Here is a 24863-nt window from a genome sequence, read left to right as displayed (position 1 = left end):
GTGTGTGCATTGTTATGCAATCATCATAAATAAGTTCTGAGATACGGCGTGACATGCGAAAACTACCATTTTTTTTTTACAAAAACCTCAATAACTCTAAAATAAATCTTGAATCATCACCAAAAAGTAAACAAATCTTTATATGATTAAACTAAGAAGTGTAAATAGTTTAAAGCAATAATCATTACTCGTTTTTAAGATACAGTGCGACATGTAAAACCCCTTGTTTTACAAAAAGATCAATAACTCTAAAATAAAACTTTCAATCATCACTAAAAAATATACAGATCTTAAGATTAATATAACTGAGAAGTGTGTAAAGTTTTGAGCAGTAATCATAAATAATTTTTGAGATACGGTGCGACATGTGAAAAAAACACACCTATTCTAGTATCAAAGTCCCGAAACTAAAAAAAAAATAAAAACTGATTTTCACCAAAAGATATACAGATCGTTTGACCATCATAAGAAACAACTGTATTAAGTATCAAGAAATTTGAATAAGTTGATCGTTTGTTTTAGATTTATGAGTTTGACTGTCCCTGTGGTATCTTTCCTCCCTCTTTTGATCTAAAGTTACGGTGCGACATGTGTTTGCCGAACAGGTGTACAGACAGACGGACAGATGTACGCTGGACATTTGTATACTATAATACGTCCTGTCAAAATTTTTACGGGCGTATAAAAACTAGAAACGAGAAACACGTATGAACCACATCAACAAACGACAACTACTGAACATCAGAATCCTGACAGCGGAATTAAACGTTTTAATGGTACAAAACCTTCTCTTTTATCTGAAAAAATTCATGGTTGAATATTGTTTTCATGTTTTCATGTTTTTACAGCTCTCTATATAGTATGAGTTTTTCATTAATGTTAAAAAACCATACGGTGGTCTCTACATGTCTACATATCTGCTCTATGGTCGGGTTGTTGTCTCTTTGACATATTCCCCATGTCCCTTCTCAATTTGATGCTCGTCTTATATATTCTTCTGGATTTTGTACCATTAGCAATATAACTTAGCATTTTACATATGTTCATAACTGGGACAATGCCATTGTTTATTTAAAATATAATTGTGTGCAATTATTGGTACTATAAATCTCATTTGTGATTAAGATAATATTTTTTATTTCAAAGTGTCAATTTATCAAATTATGTTATTGTGTTAAACATGCACCGACACTCTAGATTTAATAGTTTTAAGGATCATTTGGTTTTATTCTCTTCTAAATTTTGTATATATTTTTTTTAAAGATTTGGTTTTTATCTTACCTTACTTGATAAAGCAAAACGTGATGAGAGGTTTATTCTACGTTTTAATACATCTGTTTTAAGCTGATATCCCATGCATTTTCGGTGAGTATGTGAATACAGTTTTGTGAGGTGAAACATATTCAGTTAACAGAGTAGTCATTAAATCCTCAAATTCTGAATTGTATTTTTTGTTGGGTATTGACGTGTGTTAAATCACCACTTCTAAATGAGAGGATGCAGTACACATCTTAATAACTGGACAATAAGCATCCTAAATCGTAAAAATCGTCGTTAGAAACACGTATATGATTTTGTTTGAATACATTTTTGGATGAAACGGATATATCATCCTTGCAGAAATACACAAAACATATATTGGAATAAGTTGTTACCTGTGTAATATTGTTTCATATCGTTCCATACAAATGACATTTCTATGTTATATGCACCAACTGGTATTTCTGTCCATTCGCGTTGTCCCCCTGTGAAAATACATTTATCTCAAATAACCACTTGATTATCAATGCGAACTGGTAATGAAAAATTCAGCTGGGATTAGAAATCTAAATGTGCATAATGTCTTTATTGTTATAAACGTATACATTAATAATATATTCAATGAAAATATAAATATCTGAGTGGTAGAAAGGAGACAGGATAACGATGGATATATTAAACCAGGACGGTGTTTGAAGTAAAAATTATTGGTATAAACAATATCAATTCAATAAAAACAAAAAAAGAAATTAACACCATTGGACGATTATTTGAAACAAACATATTAATAATCAAAAGGTATAATTGTAGTTTAAGTATCATGAAAAACAGCATTTCAAACTTATTTCACGGTTTGAATTTGAACTACAACAATAAACCTCAACGAACCGAAATGTAATATTTGTTTTAATCATGTGTATTGTTTCTAGAAAAAAAATTGTAAATGAAAGTTGTAAATCAAGATGTTGCCATGCTATATCTAATAAATGATGTTGTCAAACTAATGCTTCAAATACTTGTCATCGAAGATATGAGAATACTGTACTGAACATAAAAGATATAACTTTCTATTTTACTTGATTCTGTGATGACTCATACATTGTTTAGTATTATTTTCCGTATGGTAGTTCAACCTTAAATTTTGTATTTTTTTCCTCTTGTCATTTATTTCAAAAACAATTGTTATTTCTTACACATACTACTTCAAAATTACGATTCTCTAATATCAAAAATGTTATCTTATCATAAAACAGCAAACAATTCATATATTGAAAATGTTTACACATCACAAATAACAAACAAATATCAATACTTACATAGAGGCACATCATCAGTAAAGTTTCCTTCTCGGATAATACATGTACTATTGTCACCATTACACACGCCACAACCATCAAATACACCATCATTCAGAGTATTGGCGCAGTCGAATCTCTAAAACAGTAACAACATCTTATTAAATAATTGTAATTCACATGTTTTTCAAAGATTATACAGACTTTTTTTGCTTCAAATAAAGAAATACTTGACCTGAGTAAAGTGTTATCTTGTCCAGTATTATATACAAAATTTCACATAACAATTAAGTTCATATAAATAACAAGAATGTGTCCCTAGTACAAGGATGTCTCATCCGTATTATCATTTTCTATGTTCAGTGAACCGTGAAAATGGGAAAAAATCTAATTTGGCATAAAAATTAGAAAGATCCTATACTAAGTTTCAAGTTGATTGGACTTCAACTTCATCAAAAATTACCTTGACCAAAAACTTTAACCAAAAACTTTAATTGAAAAAAAAATAGGTTTACAATTTTAAAAAATGTGTGTGCATTTCATAAATATTTTCCGCTTGAGAATTTGACTAAAGTTCTTTTGAAACTCATTACACAAGGAGTTTGTGTAGTGTTGAATTTAAATGACCAAGAACGCGTTCATCAACAAGCTTTTTATATAAAAGAGGGGCGAAAGTTACCAGAAAGACATTCAAACTTATAGTTCGTCATGTCTAAAAAACACAAAAAGACATATAAAAGTACAGAAGACATAACATAGAAAACTAAAGACTAAATAATTCGAGCCAAACCAAAAACTGGGGGTGAACGCAGATCCTGCTCCAAATGTGGCACCCGTCGTGTTGCTATTGGTATTACAACTAAGTTAATAATCTAATTCTATAGGTCATATTCGTAAAAAGGGAAAGGATTGTAATTACGACATAAGGAACATATCCGAAATCATCTGTGAAATGGATATTCCATAACGGTCAACCAACTCGTGATGGCGTACGGAAAATTTTCGAAGGGATGATTTCAACATCACCATTTGGAACTGTTAGTTTAAAGCTTCCTTGTGAGTAGCAACCATCTATCAAAGAAATTATGACGAGAAATACAAGCCCGGGAATATCGTATCAATTTGAAAATATATGTTCTGTATGCAGGCGCTGTTGGAATGTTGCTACATTGAAATGGAAAGTTCGCAATTTGGGAGTTAGAATCAACTGTTTTGTCGTAAAGGTTAAGTTTTCAACCGACCTTTATTTTCAATTTCTTGATGTAAGGCTAAGATATAAATCAGACTAAACTGTATATAGTGTATACTTTATTTCTAATTCTGTGGGATAGATGCGTTCCACTTAGTCAGCAAATCTTGAATTATTTAGTGAGAGAACATTACCTATAAGGCAGACATTAAAGCCAATTATTTATGGGATTGTCAGTGTTAAACAGGTGCATACATAATTTTCTACAAATTATAAAATAGGACAAACTATTCCTTTTTTTTAAGGCGTTATGCATCTAGAATATACACACCGTCTGCTTCTATATATATCGCTAAGTATTCCATGCATTATTCATTGTTGAATATTGTTTCCTACCATTGTAATATTATCTGTCATTCTTCTACATGTAAAATTTGACTCTCCGAGTTATGATATGATTTGGTACCTTCTTTAAACTGTTGATTTTCGTAACTTCAACCTAACTTTATAATAAAAAAAAACAATGTTGTTAGAATTACATTACCTGACAATAGCCCTCTAAACAAGCATGATAAAACCCTGGACGTCGGGAATATTGATTCGCATCAGCTGCATCTAAAGTTCCAGGACACGGTGTACCATTTTCTATCAATCCAAATCTTGTAAAAGAAGGTCTGGTATACCCCGGAGCCGAATCACAAAGAACTTCACATACACCATGGTCTGCAAAACATTTCTTAATGTAGAATTAAAAAAAGCAAAAAGGCGAGGTAAATCTGAAAAAAGATAGCAATCTGGTAAACATAACCCAAAGACGAAAGACTTTTGGTAAACCTTATGTCTTCAAAAAAACTTTTAGCGTATAGTACAAAGAAATTACGCTGCAAACCGATTATAATTACAGATGTAGATAATTAAAGGTATTCCCAACTATTTTCATCTACCATAAAAATCCCTACAATACGGAAACACATTTCAAAGATATGAAAAGCATGAACAATGATCTTGTACATCCTTCATCACGGAAACTTGCCTCACACCGAAGACCCTCCTACAATAAGTTCTGTACACTACAAACAGTAAAAGTCTGAAATGGCCTATATCTGTACTAGACTGTACTGGTTTTTACTCAACCAGTCTGAATTGGTCTGAAATTTACTTGATAATACTCGATTGTAGTCTGAACCATACTTAACAGTCTGAATTTGTACTTGACCAGTTCTTAACCATTTAATACGAGTCTGAACCATGCTCGACCTAGTCTGAACCATACTCGAGATAGTCTGAACCGTACTCGACCTAGTCTGAACCATACTCGACCTAGTCTGAACCATACTCGACCAAGTCTTAACCAACCTAGACCTATTCTTTGTATCTATCAATTGAATTTTATCAATTTAGGAAATATTTTTAATAAAAATGATATTTGAACAACAACTTGCTATTAAAAATGTATTCAATATTATATTGAAATTAAAATTTCACAATAATCAATCATAATATAACTTCAACACAATGTTACATAATAATATATATCAACTTAAAATACAAATAAAACAAGCTGATCAAATAATCTAAAAAATAAATTGTGACTAATATTTTCAATATTTATATAAAATAGTATATAAAACAACTTAATAAATTTAAAAAAAATGAGACCTCAATTGTTTTGTTTTATTAAACCAAGAATTTAATATAATCATGATAGTAGAATTTCCACAGCGATCCTTGATAACCTTTTTAAAAAAGGAAATGTGTTCCAAAGTAACAGTAAAAATTTATTTCAATTGATTTAAGTATTTTTTGTCAAATTAAAGACATGGCATTCATTAAGCACTTTAATATGGTCTAATTGCCTCAGTACATGTGTGTTTTACCTGTAGGTAAAAAGAAAGCCCTATTTTCTTAAATTCGTGTATTACTTATCTTGTATATTCGAAAGGCCTTGTTTTTTAAACAGGATGTTGCAATTTTGAATAAATGTTATTTAGAATTTAATACCTCTGACCAGTTTTGATCTTATTTATGAGTTTGACCCAAGCAGAGGTTATATTTTATATTTCACCACTTCTCAGAAAAACAATTTTATCTATTTATTTAATTTTATCCCTTTTTAATATAATTTATATATAATATATTATTTTTTATCCTAAATATAATAATAGATATATTTCTAATATAAGGTTAAACAATTTATAAATTTTGTTGGCTGTTGTTATATATGTCAGTTAAAAAAGAAGAGGTTTTTGGTCTAGTATGGTTCAGACTGTTCGAGTATTGTTCAGACCTTTGGTTTTCACCACTTCTCAGAAAAACAATTTTATCTATTTATTTAATTTTATCCCTTTTTAATATAATTTATATATAATATATTATTTTTTATCCTAAATATAATAATAGATATATTTCTAATATAAGGTTAAACAATTTATAAATGTTGTTGGCTGTTGTTATATATGTCAGTTAAAAAAGTAGAGGTTTTTTGGTCTAGTATGGTTCAGACTGTTCGAGTATTGTTCAGACCTTTGGTTTAGTACGGTTTAGACTGGAAAAATAGGCCGAGTACATATCAAGAATGGGTTAAGACTGTTTCAGACTCGTTGAGTAATAGTTCAGACTATTGTCAACGGCAAAAATATGGGTCAAGTACGATTCAGTACAGTCGAGTATGGTTCAGACTGGGGTCGACTAATGTCAAGTAAAAGTCAGACCAATTCAGACTGGTCGAGTAAAGACAGTACAGTCAAGTACAGATATAAGCCATTTCAGACTTAAATGGTTTGTAGTGGTACATGACATTAGTATTGGAATAGCACAAATCCCTAACATACAGTACAAACAAAACAATAAACACAGTTTTAAAGCTACTGAAACATGCTTGAAAATGAATACACCTTTTACATGCTCACTACTTAAATTTGACTTTATATTTCTAATCTTTTAATAATTATATTTATGGTTGATCTACAGTGGATAGTACAATTAGAAAACATAATCGGAGTGAATCGTATTATCTACATACTTAGTGATGAGTAAATAGTTCCTGAAGCTGTATATTCAGTTCCATTAATGATGTTGTTATCAATTAGTCTTTGACAAGTCTCTGATGCTCTTTGTATTATAAGATTAGAATCAATGGTATTGTCCCCAACACACGGCTGTAAAAAAAATCATGAAAAGCATAAAGACAAAGAGTGGAGAGAAAGTTAGTGATAGTCATTGGTACAATTGCACTGCTGGGAAACCTATTGCAACATACAATGCACATTATTTTCTATTTATAATTACTGACAACTCTAATTCAGAGGAATGCAACCTAAAACATAAATAGTCCAATATTTTGTCTTCATTCTACTTTGAAACAGACAGATTTTTTTCAGAACAACTAGTATATGGTATAAACACTTCTCACCAATAAGTTGTTTGTATGATGTGTTGAGATCTAGCCGTTTTCAGTTTTTTGTCAGTAATTTGCAGACTTTCGTTTGTAATTTTATTGTTTTTCTGTGATTGTATTGTTGGTATTCTACATTTGAAACATTTATAGTGTGTTTGGTATATTCTATGTCTCTTTTTAAGTGATACTAAGTATTTAAAGCCAATAATTACCGTAAGACTACAACCTTGTGCTTCGTATTCATCGCCATCGCAGGAAGCATTGTTCTTTGGCCTAAAATTTAATTTAAAAAGAATTACATATTTTCACTAATTAGTATAGTATAAGTTGAGATGTTCAAAACATAGCTATATGATCTGATTTCCCACACGTCGTTCTCTGATTTGTAATAATACTGATCGAGTTAAAATGATATCATGTTAAGTTGCATGTCCAATTTCAGAAACCTTGTCCACCTTACACCTTTGAAATCATACCAAATCTCTATAGTTGCATTTGCAAAATTTAATAAAAGACTAATAGCTTTTCAGATATTTGAGAATTTAATACTGAGTTCGAGAAATCTAGAATCTCTGTTGAATTTTCCAGCATCCTTTCTATAATAACCATTACATGCTCAAATTAAAGTTACGAATGTCTGTCTACTAATTAAAAACATGAAGTTTATACATTTTCAGCAGACAACATTGTAATATAATCATAATTATTATAAAACAAATAACTGTTCCAACAAAGAAACACAATATTGAAGAAAAAAAAGACAAGAACTTAAATTGACCATATCACAATAACAGAAGTATTAGTATCGATCCACGCCATTCATATATACTGACGGACTTTAAAAAAGCAAATCACATTTTTTTTCATCAAATCATGACTTATATCTATTTCATTGCTTACCATGCTTCCCGATCTCCTTTTTGAATAGAAAATTTAATAACTGAATTTCCTCAGACACTCAAACATCACGACATATTGATGTCGCACGATTTTCTTGACGCGAAAAAAGTTCATGCCTTTTGAAGATTTTTTTTCTTCGTTTAATATTCCCCTGAATCTATTACCAAGTTTTAATCAGTAACAGTTTGTTATTTTCTTTTTTGTAACGACTGAGAAATGAAAATTGAAATTGAGTCATTGAAAATTTATGAACAGAATTTAGTGCAAATTCTTTTGAAAACAATTTCGAGCTATAAAATTACTTTTAAGTTCCTGAAACTTCTGAGCAGGTAGTCATATCTAGTAAATGACTATCTATATGGACCCGGTCAATCTGTAGGTCAACGTTACGTTATTTCTATCAAATTAGACAACGTCATTTGCAACACAGTTTAACAGCTACAACGTCAGTTTTGTTTCCTAATTCGTTGGATGTCATGACAGGCAAATTTACTTCAGCAATGTTTCTCGTATGCTGAAATGCCACATTATCCACTTTAGTTTGTTTCTCCAACAATTTCATATTTTACCCGACTTAACTACCCTTGACTTCTATACAGGTAACTATCAATTATATCTAACATATAAGTCATTTTCCAAACCACAAATGATAGTTAACGTTTTTAAAAACACTTAGTAATCACTATTTTAAAAAATATATACCAAAACAAACCTACGTTGGATTATTACATATTCTTCGTCTGTAAAGCATTCCTCGTCCACATGTCCGAGAACAGGTTGTCCAGGTTCCCCAATCTGACCACCCTCCAGCACGTACTTCAGGATTATTCATTTGAGCTGCAGACCAATCAACACACGCACCACCAAAGCAGATCTAAATAATGATAAAATTGAATGTGCCACAATTTTTGCATATAACATGTGTTTAAGTTGAATAAGAACTACACTTCCAGAAATACAAAATATATAGCTAACACCACCAAAGCATTTGAGATTACAAGGTGAGGTGAACTGAATTTGATACAAATAGCATTTGTAAATAAAGCTTGAGAAGGGAAAAGCTAAAAAGAGAACCCCAAATACGTAATCATACCTTTTGGTAGGGATGAAAGTTGATTATATGTACCACTTGAATCAATTGAAAATAACGAGAGTTGGTATACTAATATAACATATTCAATTTAGTTTTGTTATACACTGGAACTGGAATTTTACACAATCTATGATCCCTAACAATATTATTATTTTATATTCACCTTTTGATCTTCACAGTAGAGACCGGGAATAGAATCAGACTGCTTGAACATCTGACCATGTGTAATTCCAACATTATGATCGACACAGCTATACAGGTTACAAGCAGGATTCTGTCGACAGACAAAGCTTAATGAAGGCTATATTTGTAGTCACATACACATTATAGCTCAGGCTTTTTATGATTTTGCCTTGTTTGTCGATTTTGAAAAAAAATGACATACTTTTGCAACCGTGATATAATTAAATGTTATGGAAAAGAACAAAAAAAAAGAGCGGGTTCATAATTTGATAAAATTAAAATAATGTGATATAAGTTATTACTGAAGTGATTAAAAGTTGGTTGATCGTTATGAGTAATTTGTGTCACCGGTGAGATGATGATAACAAAATTCCATCCTTTTTTGTTCAACAGTGACATCATCACTGAATTGTAGTACATTCTGGATGTCACATGTGGAGCTCAATACCCATTATAACAACCATTGCATTCTGCAGTAATGTTTATTATTGTTTATTTTGTAGTGTTTTATTGACTATGTTTTTTTCTTTTTTATTCTGCCATGGCGCTGTCAGTTTATTTTCTTCTTATGAGAGTACAAATACTGTGCCGTAACTGATCAAACACTTTGCTCACCACAACATCCGGATATTCACGATATCTAAATCCACTACCATATAACTGTTCACATATTTCATCAGCTGTCTTTAACTGACCTGGTAATATAGATATAGTACGAGTATAAGTATAATGAAATGATTTGTATAATAACCATATCAATCCGAACGGGTGTAACTGTATAACTTATCAAAAGATATCATTTTAAATTTCAAAACTCAATTATATGTCGAAATCATAAAAACATGTCCTCATTAAAGTCTACGTGAATGATCATACCTTTGTTTTAGTAAACATACAACTATGTGTCTATTTTGAGCTTTAAATATCAAGAGTCGATAGAAAAGAAATAGAAAAACCAAAAAGAAAACAGTTCACAAAAAAACTAAATGAAAATACAAAATGGAACAATAGGAACTAATAAAAGAAACCGTGGGTTAATACTGATGTCAAAATTAAAATCCAATTACAACTTTTTAGTCATGCTTGTGAGAAGGTATGAATATATCCACGTAAAGCTTTTTATAGGGGGAATAAATCGGACCAAAAAGGTAAACAAAAACACTACATCCAAAAAAATAGGATTGAGAAAAATGAACCCAATCAAAAGCATTGTTGCCATCATACACAGTTGATACTGAATAAAGATATTATCATTTGTTTGTAAAAAATCAGCAATGAATAAATGGATATCAAATCACTATATCTATATTGATGAACATTCAAATACAAAATTCCGATGTCACTATAGATACTGACTTATAGGTCATGGAAAATTGACCCAATTTACCGTATGTGGACATTGCCGTCACCCCTTTTTATCAAATATACTTTCATTGAAATGTGTTCACCTGGAAGTTCTGGCACTAACGTTAATCCAAGTAAAGATACAGGAGTAACCTCATTATCAGCAATATTGTCTGTCCATAGACATCCATGATTTCCAGTTCTGTGAACAAAATTAAGTGTACGTTACAAATCAAGTTTCACAGCAACATGTTAAAAAGGAGCAGCTAGTGGCAACTGAACAACAACACTTGTGAGTTTGACTAACCCGCCACGAAGTTTCGAAAACAATAAATGCAGATCATTTCTACATGATAAAATTTCTGTACGAAGTCAGGAATATTACAGTCGTTATCCATTAGCTTGATAATTTTGCTATTTGACTAGGGACTTCACTTATTGAATTTCCTTGAGTTGAATTTTACTTTTTTTTAATAACAAACATGTACAAAAGTTTCTGTCTACTGAAGGTAAAGGCTATCTGTGGTACAAATCTTTAATTGATTTTTAGTACATGTTCTGTTTTAGAGTAAAATTCCGTTTTCTGTTTCTTCCATTCATATTTACTATTTCGTGAATAAACCAAAGGGTTTAGGACAAACTGTTTTTCATTCTTGACCAATGATGTATGTATTCAGCAATTAATGAGTTTCGTTTGTACCTTATGCGTCGTCATACTATACGAACTAACATTGTAAGCTTAAATACCTTGAAAACATGTAGCACGACACGTCATTTGAAAATTTTAAATGAGTTTTCTGTAAAATGTATGCTAAAAAAGCTCACATTTTCTGATATTGATATGCACAAAGAATGTGTCATTTGTATAGAAAAGAAATTGTTTTAAACTATTTTCTTTAAAATCTATCAAAGTGCGACGAATATTTTCTAATTCATTACTTATTTTTCTCCAAGAATGGATTTAGTTTTAAATATGTTTAGCATATATTTATGAAACTAAGCATGATAACCATTTATCATACTATAGTGTACTCTGTTGTCTTACTGTAACATAGTGTTCATATCATTACAGCTGCATGTACTCCATCCAACGCCAGCACCACCCATAATACCAACGTCCGGAGATAAACAATTTCTGTCAGCGTCATGCAGCATACCCATGCTGTAAATAATGACATAAGCTGTAATGGTTATTGATAATCATTTATAAAATAGCAAAAAAATAATGACTTTACTGATGTGAAATGTTAGTTATGAAACTTGCAATGTATATTGTTTACAATACTACAGAATCACAAATAACTTGACACCTAAATAATATGTATGAATTATATATATATATTTATATAACTAAACTACTAAGACGTTACCAAAGTGCATAAAAGTAACATACTTATGGCCTATTTCATGTGCTACTGTTCCATATGATGTAATCCCATCTGCAGAAACACCACATCTGTACCTAGCATTGCAAACTTGACTTTGGTAAGCCAATCCTCCTAATTCTGGATTAGGTATGCTATAAATATAGAAAACTCATTCAGTAGCTAAATAGCATGATAAAGTGAAATAAATTCATAAAACACATTTAAATCTAACAAGTTGTCATTGTTGGCATCTGTTTGTGGAGGATCAAAGTTTCTTAATCATGTTAATGCTAACTGTATTGAAGACTTGCTCATTTTGATAGGTCACTAGTCTAAATTTTACACGTTAAGATAGTTGGTAAGATAAATTCGTTACACAGTGTGCTAGTGACGTAACACGGTATATATGGGGTCAGTAAATTCCATATGGGGATTCGAGCTTCGCTCTCACCCCATATATACCGTATTAGGTCACTAGCACACTATGTAACTAATAATATTAGAAAGTTAAGATCCATAGATATGTTCTAAAAAAACATTCAAAGCAGCTGACGATTTTCATACATTTATTAAGGAATTCAACAGTGAAGAAAAAAATATTTAAAACAAAGGAGTAAAAGTTTCAAAACTGTTTGCAAGGGAATAATGTGTATTGTGAGGATAATTGTTTTAGAATATGTATACTGGGTGTTAAACTAGTTTACCAATCAAAATCCTTGCGTGCTGATCTTTAAAATCAGTATTTGGCTGTATATAGTTGGTCGAAATGATTTAATTCTTACCCTGTGTGAACATGTACATGATCATAAGCTAGACCAGCTTCAGTTCCAGTACATATAGTGTTCAGAGGAACTGATAGAGCAGTAGAAGCATTATACCAGGACTAAAATAGAACAATATTAACTTTTGAAAAGATGTGTTATAAAAACTCGTTTATCTTGCAAATCCGTAATTTAGATGTAAGTTAGTGGTTGACTTGAAAGATATATCATTGTTTTCAACCATTTAGAAAAAAGGGACAAAAGATACCAGAGGGAGAGAAAATAAACTGACAACGCCATGGCTAAAAATAAAAAGACAAACAGACAAATAATAGTACAGAAGACACAACATAGAAAACTAAAGACTGAGCAACACGAACCCCACCAAATACTTGGGGTGATCACAGGTGCTCCGGAAAGGTAAGCAGATCCTGCTTCACATGTGGCACCCGTCATGTTGCTTATGTTATTACAAATCCGGTAAATAGTGTAATTCAGTAGGTCACATTAGTGAAAAGGGAAACTGTATTGTAGTTACGACATAAGGAACATATCCGATATCATCTGTGAAACGGTTATTCCATAACGGTCAACCAACTCGTGATGGCGGCCGTAAAATTTACGAAGGGATGATTTTTTTTAGAAATAAGTGTTCAATGTCATACCGTAGTCAGCCTCTATATTACTTTACACAAATGCTCTTTATTTGGAATGATTAGAAGCTGAATACATAGTTCGGACACTTGTTTAATGTTTATGATCATAAGTTTATCCATAATGTCTCTTTTTCATGTTTAAGTTAATGCATTGTTATGTTGTTTTCTCATTGTCGGAAACTCCATACGTTATTATATTTTTATATCGTTTTGTAATTTCGTATCAATTTAATTCTAAATGTATTACAAAGTAGAAAAAAAGTATTATCACGAGGGTTGAAATATATTAAACCTACAAATTTGTGTTCCCAGTGATTGTTTAATAGAAAATGTATAGTATAATACTGGAAAAACACAAAAAAATCTTTTTGTCCCTTTCACGGATTGTATTCTGTAGACATTATAATCTTTTACGGATTGTATTTCATAGCGAATTGTAGATGTTATTTACAAACAAGGTGCCTATATCTTTTATTATTCATTAATATATGTGAAAATTTTACATCATATAACTCGAGCAATGATATGTAAAACTGTACACGCATATTATCTCACCGGGTTTGTGTCAAAAAACGTCAAAAGTTTTATTGATAGAGTTATGTTATAATTTAACACATCAGCACGACTCCATTCACACTGTACCTACAAAGAAATGAAAAGAAAGTCATCACATCAACAAAAAGGTATAACTTTAGCACAATTTTGTGGTGTTGTGTGCTTTGAGTACTGATTATAATTCTTGTTATTAACAGGTTGATGTTAGAAAGCACCTTGAATAAGCTAAACGAAAGAACGTTTAACCATTGAGGAATTTTTTATTCATATTTTGGAGCATTCTCTCATAAGTATATTTTCAGATTTTTGTGTTCTATTGTTTTTCTGTAAACTCTGCTACACAGACTTTTCTCCGCATGCTGTCTTATAAAGCTAGGTAAATGTATAGCTGGTCTCGTAGAATCATGTATGTCTGGTCTCTGAGAGGTCGTATATTAGATCCATATCGAAGTGATACCAAGGACTTAAAAATATTATTTACTGATATGAGTTGCCTGAGTTGGACGACTGAGAGTCAGAAAAATGTTTTCAGTGAGGTCTCACCATCCTGATGAGCTGCTCCTTGTCCCTTTGACCTATTCCCCATTTCTATTCTCAATTTTGTGTAACAGTTTCCACTACACGTTAAACACAAGTATATCATCATCAGATTAATTTTCAATTTTTCAGTTGAGCAATTTCATGTTAGTTTAAAATTCTAATATATCTCATAAGTCAAATACATCAAAAGATATTTTAACACTTCATAAGTTCAAGAGGTTATATTGAACTGAACCCTCGATACCACTTAAGATAAATGCGTGATAAATATTTGAATTTGTCACTTATCAAGTTAATGTTATTTAACAAAATACATATCACTTGAGATTGAAATGAGTTTTCTAAAGCTTTCATTGTAATCTGAATAGATTAAAGAACGATACGTGTCAATGTTCATTTGTTATTTTACTTGGAGCAATCCATCAAATTCGAAAATGCTTATGATGTATAGCTGTTTCAAACCTGTGTGTAATATTGATTTATGAGTGCCCGAGAATATTTCTAGTTTATTCATGCAATAACAATTAAAGCATCTGTATAAATTATTTTACAATGAAAAACCGATTGTCATGACTTACTTCATTGTAAGTGAAGTTTGACCAGAGAAGCAGTAAGGCTTGTATTAGAAAAACACATTTCTGCATTAATTTACAAAATATAGATTAACTTACTGCATTATATTTGCAAACCATATTTTCCACTCTGCGTGTCATGTTAGAAGATGGTAATTTATATGTCAAGTAATCAGCATCAACATACACGGCCAATTCGATTGTGAAATCAGTAGAAGGCACCGACCGTTTGTGTATCCTTTCATGGTTATATTCAGTTTTATAAATATCTGAAATAGTATGAACAGTTCACAGTACATTTTTTTTTTTATTATTTAATTTATTTTATTATTTAATGAACATCAGGATATGCTTGCTAAGTAGATACAGTGGTTGTCAGGAGCCTGTAACTCAGTGGTTGTCGTTTGTTTATGTGTTACATATTTGTGTTTCGTTCATTTTTTTTTTACATAAATAAGGCCGTTAGTTTTCCCGTTTGAATTGTTTTACATTGTCGTATCGGGGCCATTTATAGCTGACTATGCGGTATGGGCTTTGCTCATTGTTGAAGGCCGTACGGTGACCTATAATTGTTAATGTCTGTGTCATTTTGGTCTTTTGTGGATAGTTATCTCATTGGCAATCATACCACATCTTCTTTTTTATATACAAAATACTCCATGGTACTTGATATTACACTTATAAAATACATTTCGGTTCGTCTTAAACAGGAACTTTTTCTTATTTAAAGTTTTGTATGTTTTTTTTTTCTGATTGATGCTTATGGAATCAAATTTCTTAAAGTGAAGTAATACTATAATAAATTGATACAAAATACAACTTTGAAATAAACATATTGATCAGAAAATCAATGCTTACCATTCGTTTGACTTAAATCGGAGAACAGTAAATCTTCTCTTCGTTTTCTTGCTATCAGTGTCGTATGCTGTTTGCTACCTAATGTACCCCTTTTTCGAATATGATGTGGTAATACCTCAAAGTGAAGATCATGATTGCTAGTTGACATCATTCCACGCTAAAATGATAAATGGCATTGTTACTTTACGTACATATGCATAAAGGAAGATTATTTACTTATGTGAGGTTTTGGAATTTGTGTCAGATGTTTGGACTCTTTGTTATTTTTCCTAAGTTAAAGTTAAGGTTAAATACTTAGTCTCATAACACCCGTTTTCTTTTCATATAAGTCCAAGTCAGCCTTTTTACGCCACTTTTTAAACTTAAATATTTCTAACAGTAGCTCCATTACCTTCAACTATTTTTAGTTTATTATATTTCTTTACTAATGCTCTTTTGACATTTAGTATCAATTTGACATTTTGGATGTTTTCACCTAAATGCGTCCTTAAAGTATACATCCCGTACTGAAGTTGTTGTTGCTCTTTCTGTGGTTACCAGGAGCGTCTACGACACAATTACATTAATCAAGAACGAGTGATACTCGCAATATACTTGTCACGTGTTTCTGTAGAGAATTGCAAGAATTTCACTCGAAACCAAAGCATTTATAAATACTTAACCTTTGTTTTGTTATATAGCTCTTCAGCTGTTTTGGTTCTTATATATCTTTGGCTTTCAAACATGTGACATTGAGCGTTCCTGATAAATTCAGAAAAACGATTAGGACATTTACAATGATTTCCAAATTCTACATGTAAATGTTACTTTTATTTGAAACGATATTTTCAATCTAACGTATTCCCTACTGTGTTAAATATCTGCCTAATTTCTAAATAACAATTTCATACCAATTCTTCGCAAAATGATGCCGAGACAGTTCCATCATGGGAATGGACATTTCCAATCAGAAAACAATCTGGATGATCTCCCTCCCATTCTGTTTCTTCTTGATCAGTTAGTATGGACACTTTAGCTGAAGGGTGGAGTACCGACTTTGTATGTTGAAGAGTCATTTTGTAAGATTCATCAAAGGCAGATATTTCAATATCATATGATTCTGAAAAGTCCACTGATCTTCTTCGTCGATGGATTGAAGAAGCGTCTAGGCTGCAATCATAATTATCCTCTATTATTTATTGAATAGTTAGAAAAAGTGTAATATTGTTTGTAATGGTTTTATAATATTGGTGAATTATGTATCCATCCTTTCATAACAGCAAACATTGTTTGATACTATATCAGTAGAATTGTTGATGAATACGGATCTTCTTTTTATGTAAATGTTCTTTCGTTCGTGCTGTGTATCTTTTGTTTTTCCAATGACCAATAAACGAACAACTATTTTCATCATATATTTATTATTGTGGTTGTCAAAAGTCAGTAGCATTTTAAAGTATTTCATGTTATATGCTTTATTTGTTGTTCAATTGTGAATTGCGATATAAGTGGTTCTCATTTAATTTGGGAGTTCTTTAGTTTTATGAGGGCTCAATCAAATGATTTCATACACTAAATCTCTTCTTTCCCAAATTCTCCATTTATTTTCACCATGTCGATTTTCTTTTACCTTTACCTATGACATAGTATTTTGTTTACCTTGACATACGATAAAGCCATTTGTATGTTTTTCTATACTCTGACATTTGCTTAGACACTTTTCTATTGTTGCTGACATTGATATTTGTTGAGACATTGGTCTGATTTTGTTGAAAATGATATATGGTATAACCACTTGTCTGATGGTGATAACGTTGACATATGATATAGACACTTGTCTGTTGTTGTTAACCTGAACACATGTTTAAGTTTTTGATTAGGAACTTTCCGTTTTGAATTTTCCTCGGAGTTCGGAATTTTTGTTGTTTTACTTCTTCGTTACCTTACTATTGTTCCTGACAATGAAATATTGAAAAGACACTTATATATATATGTCTTTTATGGTTGCATAGCGTTTTCGATTCATTTAATCGTTGTTGTTATTTTTTATCCACCAATATCAACCCTAGCTTTGTTTGAAGGGATTCGATTTACTCTTGCTCCAATGTCCAGTGTTTTTATTTGATTTGCTTTTCTTAAAATTTATATGTCCTTGTCTCAAATTGAGAATCTTTGATTGCGTGGTTGTCATTAGTTACTGTATGTCATATTTGGTTTTGATTTGTTTGGAGTTTTTTTTTTTGTCAAAAACAAACCGTTGGTTTTCTCGTTTGAATTGTTTCAGTTTGTCATGTCGAAGCCTTTTTCAGCTGACTACATGTATATATATGGTATGGGTTGTTTCTCATTGTAAGATTAAGTTACTGAATAATTTGAACTTTGAAGTATATAATTGTTTTTTTCGAAAATGATAAACAATAAAATAACGTATTATAATAAAGATAACATAAATTGAAAAATATGTTGCATGAGACAACTTAATCAGAGAATCAATGTCATATAATTTGCATCTTAAGGTCACTGTACGGTTAGTTTGAAATACTAAACAAACATTAAAATGATCCTACCTCTGTTTATGTGAACTTGTAACCTCTTGGACTGATGTCAACTCGAACTCATTGAAGCCAGCTAAAAATGTTGTGAATAGATTTAAAAATTGATGATATATGTGGAAGAAAGGTTATTCAAGATAGTAATGAGATTTAAAAAAATATGTTATGCTATTTTTTTTATTCACTAAATTTATTTACTGGTTTGTCAAATACAAGATACCAATGATAACTTTATTCAATAACGTGTCGACACAAGACCTAATATGTACATTATTATTAGTCGAAATGGGTGAATATAACCAAGCTACAAATGCATATACAATTGATTTTGTGCAAAACATATGTTATTATTTCAGAAGTAATACATATTCAATACTTAGTTAGACTTCAAACCGATGACAAAATTCCAAAGCATTTACTAAAAATTTAATTACTCTTTTGATTAAAATATGTATACTGTGGCTAATTATACTTTTAGGAAAACTGAAGCTGCCTTACTTTCATATTTTTGAAAACAAATTGATTTTTTAGTCAACGCTCATATTCCGATACATATTGTTGAACGATCAAATAAACATTGCGTGCACGTTACGTAGATTTCCCCTGCTACCACGTTAAGAAATTTAGTTACCTTCAAGAAGTTGTCTGGAGTTGATAAATTCATTTAAGTGAATATCTTCAAACAATGATTTTGCCTGAAATGTAAAAGAAAGGTTTGTCCCAAACAAATAATTCATAATTCACATAAACATCACCTTTATAGTTTTTTGTCATTCAATCAACCAACTTTTATACAACTGAAATATAAAGATATACAAGCATGTATATTTGTATTCAAAAAAGAGGGGCAAAAGTTACCAGAGGGACAGTAAAACTCATAGATCGAAAATAAACTGACAATGCCATGGTTAAAAAGAAAAAGACGAACAGACAAATAAGAGTACACAAGACACAACATAGAACACTAGAAATTAAGCAACGCGAACCCCATTAAAACTGGTGTGATTTCAGCTGCTCCAGAAGGGTACGCGAACCTGCTCCACATGTGGCACCCGTTTATGTTGCTCATGATATTACAAACCCGGTAAATAGTCAAAATCGGTAGGTCACATTCGCGAAAACGGAACAGGATTATAGTTACAATAGAAGGAACATATTCGATATCATCTATGAAACGGACATTCCTTACCGGTGAACCAACTCTTGCTGGCGTCCATAAAATTTACGAAGGGATGATTTCGACTTCACCATTTGAAACTCATGGTTGAATAGTTTTCTTGTGAGCAGCAACCCTTTATCAAAGAAATCATGATAAAAATACAGGCCTTGGAATATCATATTAATTGGAAGACATATAAAGATACAGATGCTTGTATAATCCTGCTTCTATGTTTTGTAAACTGTAATGCTAAGGATATATGTTTACATTCGTTTGATGTGTTTTATCATTTGATTTTGCAATTTGATAAGGGACTTTCCGTTTGAATTTTCCTCGGAGTTTAGTATTTTTGTGATTTTATTTATACACCACAGTTCGTGTTTGGTAATCTTTGTCAAATGCGTTTAAGTCATGTCGATTTCGATAAAAATTAAACACATAAGTATGAAAGGAAAAAAAGTTTAAAATAGATATTATAGTATTATTACGATATATATGCAAATAAGTGTAAGCAAAATATAGAATATTTTTTGCTTGCGACGGTGCAATCTCTTAACAGCCTTAAGTTCGTGCAAATATTTGGAAAAATATTTTCCGTCAATTTGCATTTACTTTACGATTTAATATAGTAAAATGCATCCGGAGAGGATCTAATATAACCAGATAAACACGGTAGAGCTATCTCCATTAATCAGAAAGGGTACTTAAACAAAATGTAGCAAACAAAGAAAAAAAGGTTTATATTATCTAATAACTATTAGACTAGGTTTGAAACTTGTTATATAGGTTAAATAGGATTCAAATGAAATTTCAACAAAGAGTATATTACAATAACATGTAAACTTTTGCATTCAGTAGCTTTTATGCATTCAAAGTTCTATAAATTGACATACAGTTGCAAACAAAGCAACTTTTTAAACCGAAGAATATCATAAACGATTTCTTATACAAAAGAAGTCGGTTGAAGACTGAAATCATTCTTTGTATGCTTTGACATATCTTTTATTTTAGTTTTTTAAAAGTAATTCCGTTTGCACTTCATGTATGGGAAAATATTAAAATATCAATCTTCTTATATAAACAGCGTGAGATAGATACTATATGTATACAACGTAAGATGACGGTTGGATATTCGAATAATCTTTTTAACAATCTAGTAACGGCATATCCCGAACACAATTAAATGCAGTGAATCAAAATTATTTTACCGAATATTTTGCGTTTGAGTTGTTTTTATAATTCAAGGTGGAAGGTATGAGCACATTATTTGGTCTTTATGTAACAATAGGATTATTACCGAGCGAAGATATACACGCAGAAAACGATAAGCATACAGAACAAAACAACTACAAATATAAAAATATAATAAATAGATAAACCAAAAAAGTATCACAAGAAAAATATTGGAATATACTCAGGAATGATAAAAAAGGTAATTGTGGGACAAAAACACATGTATTTATTAGCTATAGATAATAATAACGTCTCGTTCTGTTGATACTTGTTAAAGGTACTATGGAAGTCTCGATGTTAGGAATAGACAAGAGTCTGTTCATATTGTTAAGCTTTAAATAAAACCGAGTTTATTAGAGGAATTGATAGATATTACTTAAACAATAGACTTCAGCATTTGTCGTTCCCTGTGGTTTATATCTTCATCAATCTACACTATACAACACTAACGACTGGAAAAATATTTATTACCAAAATATGTCTTTGAATTTCAATTGTATTGTTGACTGTTTTTTATGTTTATGTTTATATTCTCTCTCTATCTTGAAAAGTGTTTGCCCAAAACATAAAAACAATTTTTTAAAAGTCTTTGAATGCCAATAACTCCTATGAGAAGAAAAGTTAATTTTAATGTCAGCTGACATGTGTGCAGGCCTTGTTTACCTGATCATTTTTGCCTTGAATTTTCTATACATCTTTTATAGTTTTCAAGAAAATAGTATTTTAAAAAAATCGTCAATGGCGAAGTTTCTAGACGTAGAACAGCTTCATAAAAAAAATTTTTTCACTTGATATTTATACTATATAGATGTATGATAAACTCATCAACCATCAAACCACGCAAAATGTATACTAAAAGAAATGATGAATACTGGGTTGGTGATACCAACTAGCTACTTGGACAATACGTTAATTTAAATAAAATAAATTATAATCATGTTGCTTGATTTCATTATTTGTATTGTGTGGTGTTGTTTTTTTTTTCAAACACCTGTTTTCATACAAAACTTCCATTCAGTAATATTTGCGGGTTTGAAAATTCATATGAACTTCTGAATTTGGTGATGTCTTATGGTTAGATGAGAGGCTAGTTTCTAACATTTTACCAGTAATCCTGAATGCTTCAGTGAATTAAGAATGTGCGATTTCTTATTGGACTATAATCAACAAATGCCAATGAATTTCGCGTTTATGGGTCAAATTGTTGCCGTCATCAATGAGTAAGCCCGTACCGTATATGACAAACAATATGTGATATGAACCAATAACCGTCAAGGATTATCTAAAATGCTTTCAATCTTTACGCCATTTATACATCTCATGGCCATGATGTAACAATATATTTGTTTGTATCATAAAAAACATGATATAAATATAGATTATATATTATTTCAAACTGCGATACAATTGACTCAAATGAGAGTCAATGATCTATTTATCATTATGTAGCAAACCTAAAATCACAAGTGCACCAATACCTAACAAATCAGTGTGTATGTTATTTACAAATGTAAAATTGAAAAAAACATTAATTATTCAAGGTTAAATTGTCAATAACCATGTTTATGTTTATATGAGAAAATCTCTCAATATCCTTGAAAAACTTTCGATGAAAATTTTCACCGTTTATTCTGCGCGTGATTGGCCAAATATGTGCGCACATATTTTTTGCTTGTAAAGACTTGCTTATTTTATTATTCAATTATACAGTCTTTTTTATAAAAAAAAATTTGATTTTGTTTCGAAAAACTATGGATTTTCTTATCCCGGGCATAGATAACCTTAGTCGTATTTTGCACAACATTTTTGGAATTTTGGATTATCAATGCTCTTCAACTTTGTACTTGTTTGGCTTTCTAAATATTTTGATATGAGCGCTATTGATGAGTCTTATGAAGACGAAGAGCAAGTCCTGTGTATTAAATTATAATTCTTGTACCTTTGAAAACTATTGCTACGCAATCGTATTTATTACTTACTGTTTGTTGAACACCTAGTGGTAAATATTTATGCAGATTTAGGACAAAATATATAATTGAACTATGGTATTTTTGAAAATATTGACAATTTTCATTAAAATAAACATGCAATTGGAGTATACTGCAAGTGATATTAACTCATGAACTTAAGATATATCAGCCCATATTTCGTTTTCAATTAAAACTGAACCTTTCGATTTCAAAATATGATAAACTACTTCGACCTTTTAACAAGTACATCAGTTTTAACCCTAACCTTAACTTGTTCACAAGATATGTTTAACAAAGCAGCAAAGCTTACCACCTTTGATAATGTAACTTTCAATTTTTCAGATTAGATACCATTGAAAGTGTTAAAGGGTTACAAATGCAATTTATTTTAAGCAACGCCTTTAAATAGGAGTCTAACAGAATGTGCAATATCAAATTAAACTATGTATAATTACACATAATTAAGTTCCATTTAAAATGCTCAGTAGATTTTTTTTTAAAACCTTGGATTTTTTATATCATTTAAAATCAAAAGTTTACAACTTATCGGATCATCGAAAAATTGATTACGTCAGTCAGAAATAAACAGAAATTTAAGTTTTCTGCAATTGTACTTGGAGCATTTAGATTGTGACACTCTTGGTCACTTCTCTAAAGAATATTGATAGAGACAATTACAATATCCTATGATGATACCATCAAACCAGAGGCACAATTCCCAAATACGACAATGTAATAAATGTGGACATTCGCACGAAAGCAGTATATTGTACACCATGTGTTGATATATAATGTTTTTTATTATCAAATATTATCACCTGATACACAATAAATCGTTTATACTTTATTCCTTTTTAACAATTGCCTAATTTTTTAAAAAGAAGTAAAGGCTTTAAATACAAAGGGATAATACAATAATCATACGGCAATTAAACATAGATTTTACTATTTCAAAATTCGACGAAATGAAAGAAAGCAGTCTACATAGCAATTCATAGAAAACGTAGACTAATCATGACCAAATCCAGTTGCTGATGGTAAGATCATATTTGTAATAACCTTGTTTTGATATATAAGGGGACAAAATTTAGGCCACAGCAATTGGACTAAATCCGTGGTCCCACGGGTACATTTGTAGTGAAACTATATTCAAACACGAAGGTAAACGATTCGAAAAACTAATCATAACTTATCATCAAAGTGCAATCAGTCATATTAAGTCATATCTTTACATTCTTTTTAGGCACTGTTCATAAATAATGAGTTATAAAAATAGAGACATCAGATATCAAAATATAAATGAGGAGATGTGTTATCGAATTCGATAGGTCAGTGTCATATGTGCGCAGATCAATTCAAACCGTAATTACTGGGTTGGGTATCTATGTATAAACATATTGCACACAAAACATAGTAACAATATAATAGCTCAGTACGTTGCATAAAAAATACAATTACACCCGATGATTTTCATTCAAATAAGCATATACTGTACATTATATTAAATTTATTACACGATTAAATCTGTGGTTAATATCCTGCTTTGATATTAATTTCTGTAATTTTGAAAAATAAATTGCTTTCATGAACACAGGGCTACTTTACATGCGTATTTATATTTGTTAAAGTAACTAGTTTTACTTTCTGAAATATATAATATTTGTAACGATACGTAGCCGCAGGGATTATCTTATAAGAAGGCATAGATATTGCAACTGTTTTGACAGTTTTTCACCTTCGCCTATTTGAGAAACGGTTAGACCGTTTGTTTTCCCGTTTGAATGGTTTTACACCAGTAATATTGGGGCCCTTTATAGCTTGTTGTTCGGTGTGAGCCAAGGCTCCGTGTTGAAGGCCGTACATTGACCTATAATGCTTTACTTTTTGAAATTGTTATTTGGATGGAGAGTTGTCTCATTGGCACTCACACCACATCTTGCTATATCTAGATATGTCTTTTCTGGATGTGTAATTTGGATTATCAGTATTTACTTTATAAT

General features: G+C 30.8%; 1 protein-coding gene across 3 annotated transcripts in view; it reads right to left on the bottom strand.

The window, feature by feature from the left end:
* Positions 1 to 24863, bottom strand: part of LOC143067124 (A disintegrin and metalloproteinase with thrombospondin motifs 16-like) — a 70597-nt gene that overhangs the window by 15381 nt on the left and 30353 nt on the right. For all 3 annotated transcript variants that reach the window (XM_076240177.1, XM_076240178.1, XM_076240176.1), the window contains exons 3-20: positions 19133 to 19196; positions 18517 to 18577; positions 16861 to 17119; positions 15971 to 16127; positions 15212 to 15381; positions 14001 to 14087; positions 12811 to 12911; positions 12055 to 12180; positions 11707 to 11823; positions 10766 to 10863; positions 9933 to 10012; positions 9298 to 9408; positions 8758 to 8915; positions 7354 to 7414; positions 6767 to 6902; positions 4289 to 4467; positions 2577 to 2694; positions 1656 to 1745 (exon numbers count right to left, since the gene is read on the bottom strand). In XM_076240177.1, coding sequence (XP_076096292.1) covers positions 1656 to 1745; positions 2577 to 2694; positions 4289 to 4467; positions 6767 to 6902; positions 7354 to 7414; positions 8758 to 8915; positions 9298 to 9408; positions 9933 to 10012; positions 10766 to 10863; positions 11707 to 11823; positions 12055 to 12180; positions 12811 to 12911; positions 14001 to 14087; positions 15212 to 15381; positions 15971 to 16127; positions 16861 to 17119; positions 18517 to 18577; positions 19133 to 19196 — 2173 coding nt within the window. The remainder of the gene's footprint in view (positions 1 to 1655; positions 1746 to 2576; positions 2695 to 4288; positions 4468 to 6766; positions 6903 to 7353; positions 7415 to 8757; positions 8916 to 9297; positions 9409 to 9932; positions 10013 to 10765; positions 10864 to 11706; positions 11824 to 12054; positions 12181 to 12810; positions 12912 to 14000; positions 14088 to 15211; positions 15382 to 15970; positions 16128 to 16860; positions 17120 to 18516; positions 18578 to 19132; positions 19197 to 24863) is intronic.

The sequence above is a fragment of the Mytilus galloprovincialis genome, chromosome 3 (assembly GCF_965363235.1).
Source record: "Mytilus galloprovincialis chromosome 3, xbMytGall1.hap1.1, whole genome shotgun sequence".
NCBI lineage: Eukaryota > Metazoa > Mollusca > Bivalvia > Mytilida > Mytilidae > Mytilus > Mytilus galloprovincialis.
This window is presented reverse-complemented; position numbering and strand designations above follow the sequence as displayed.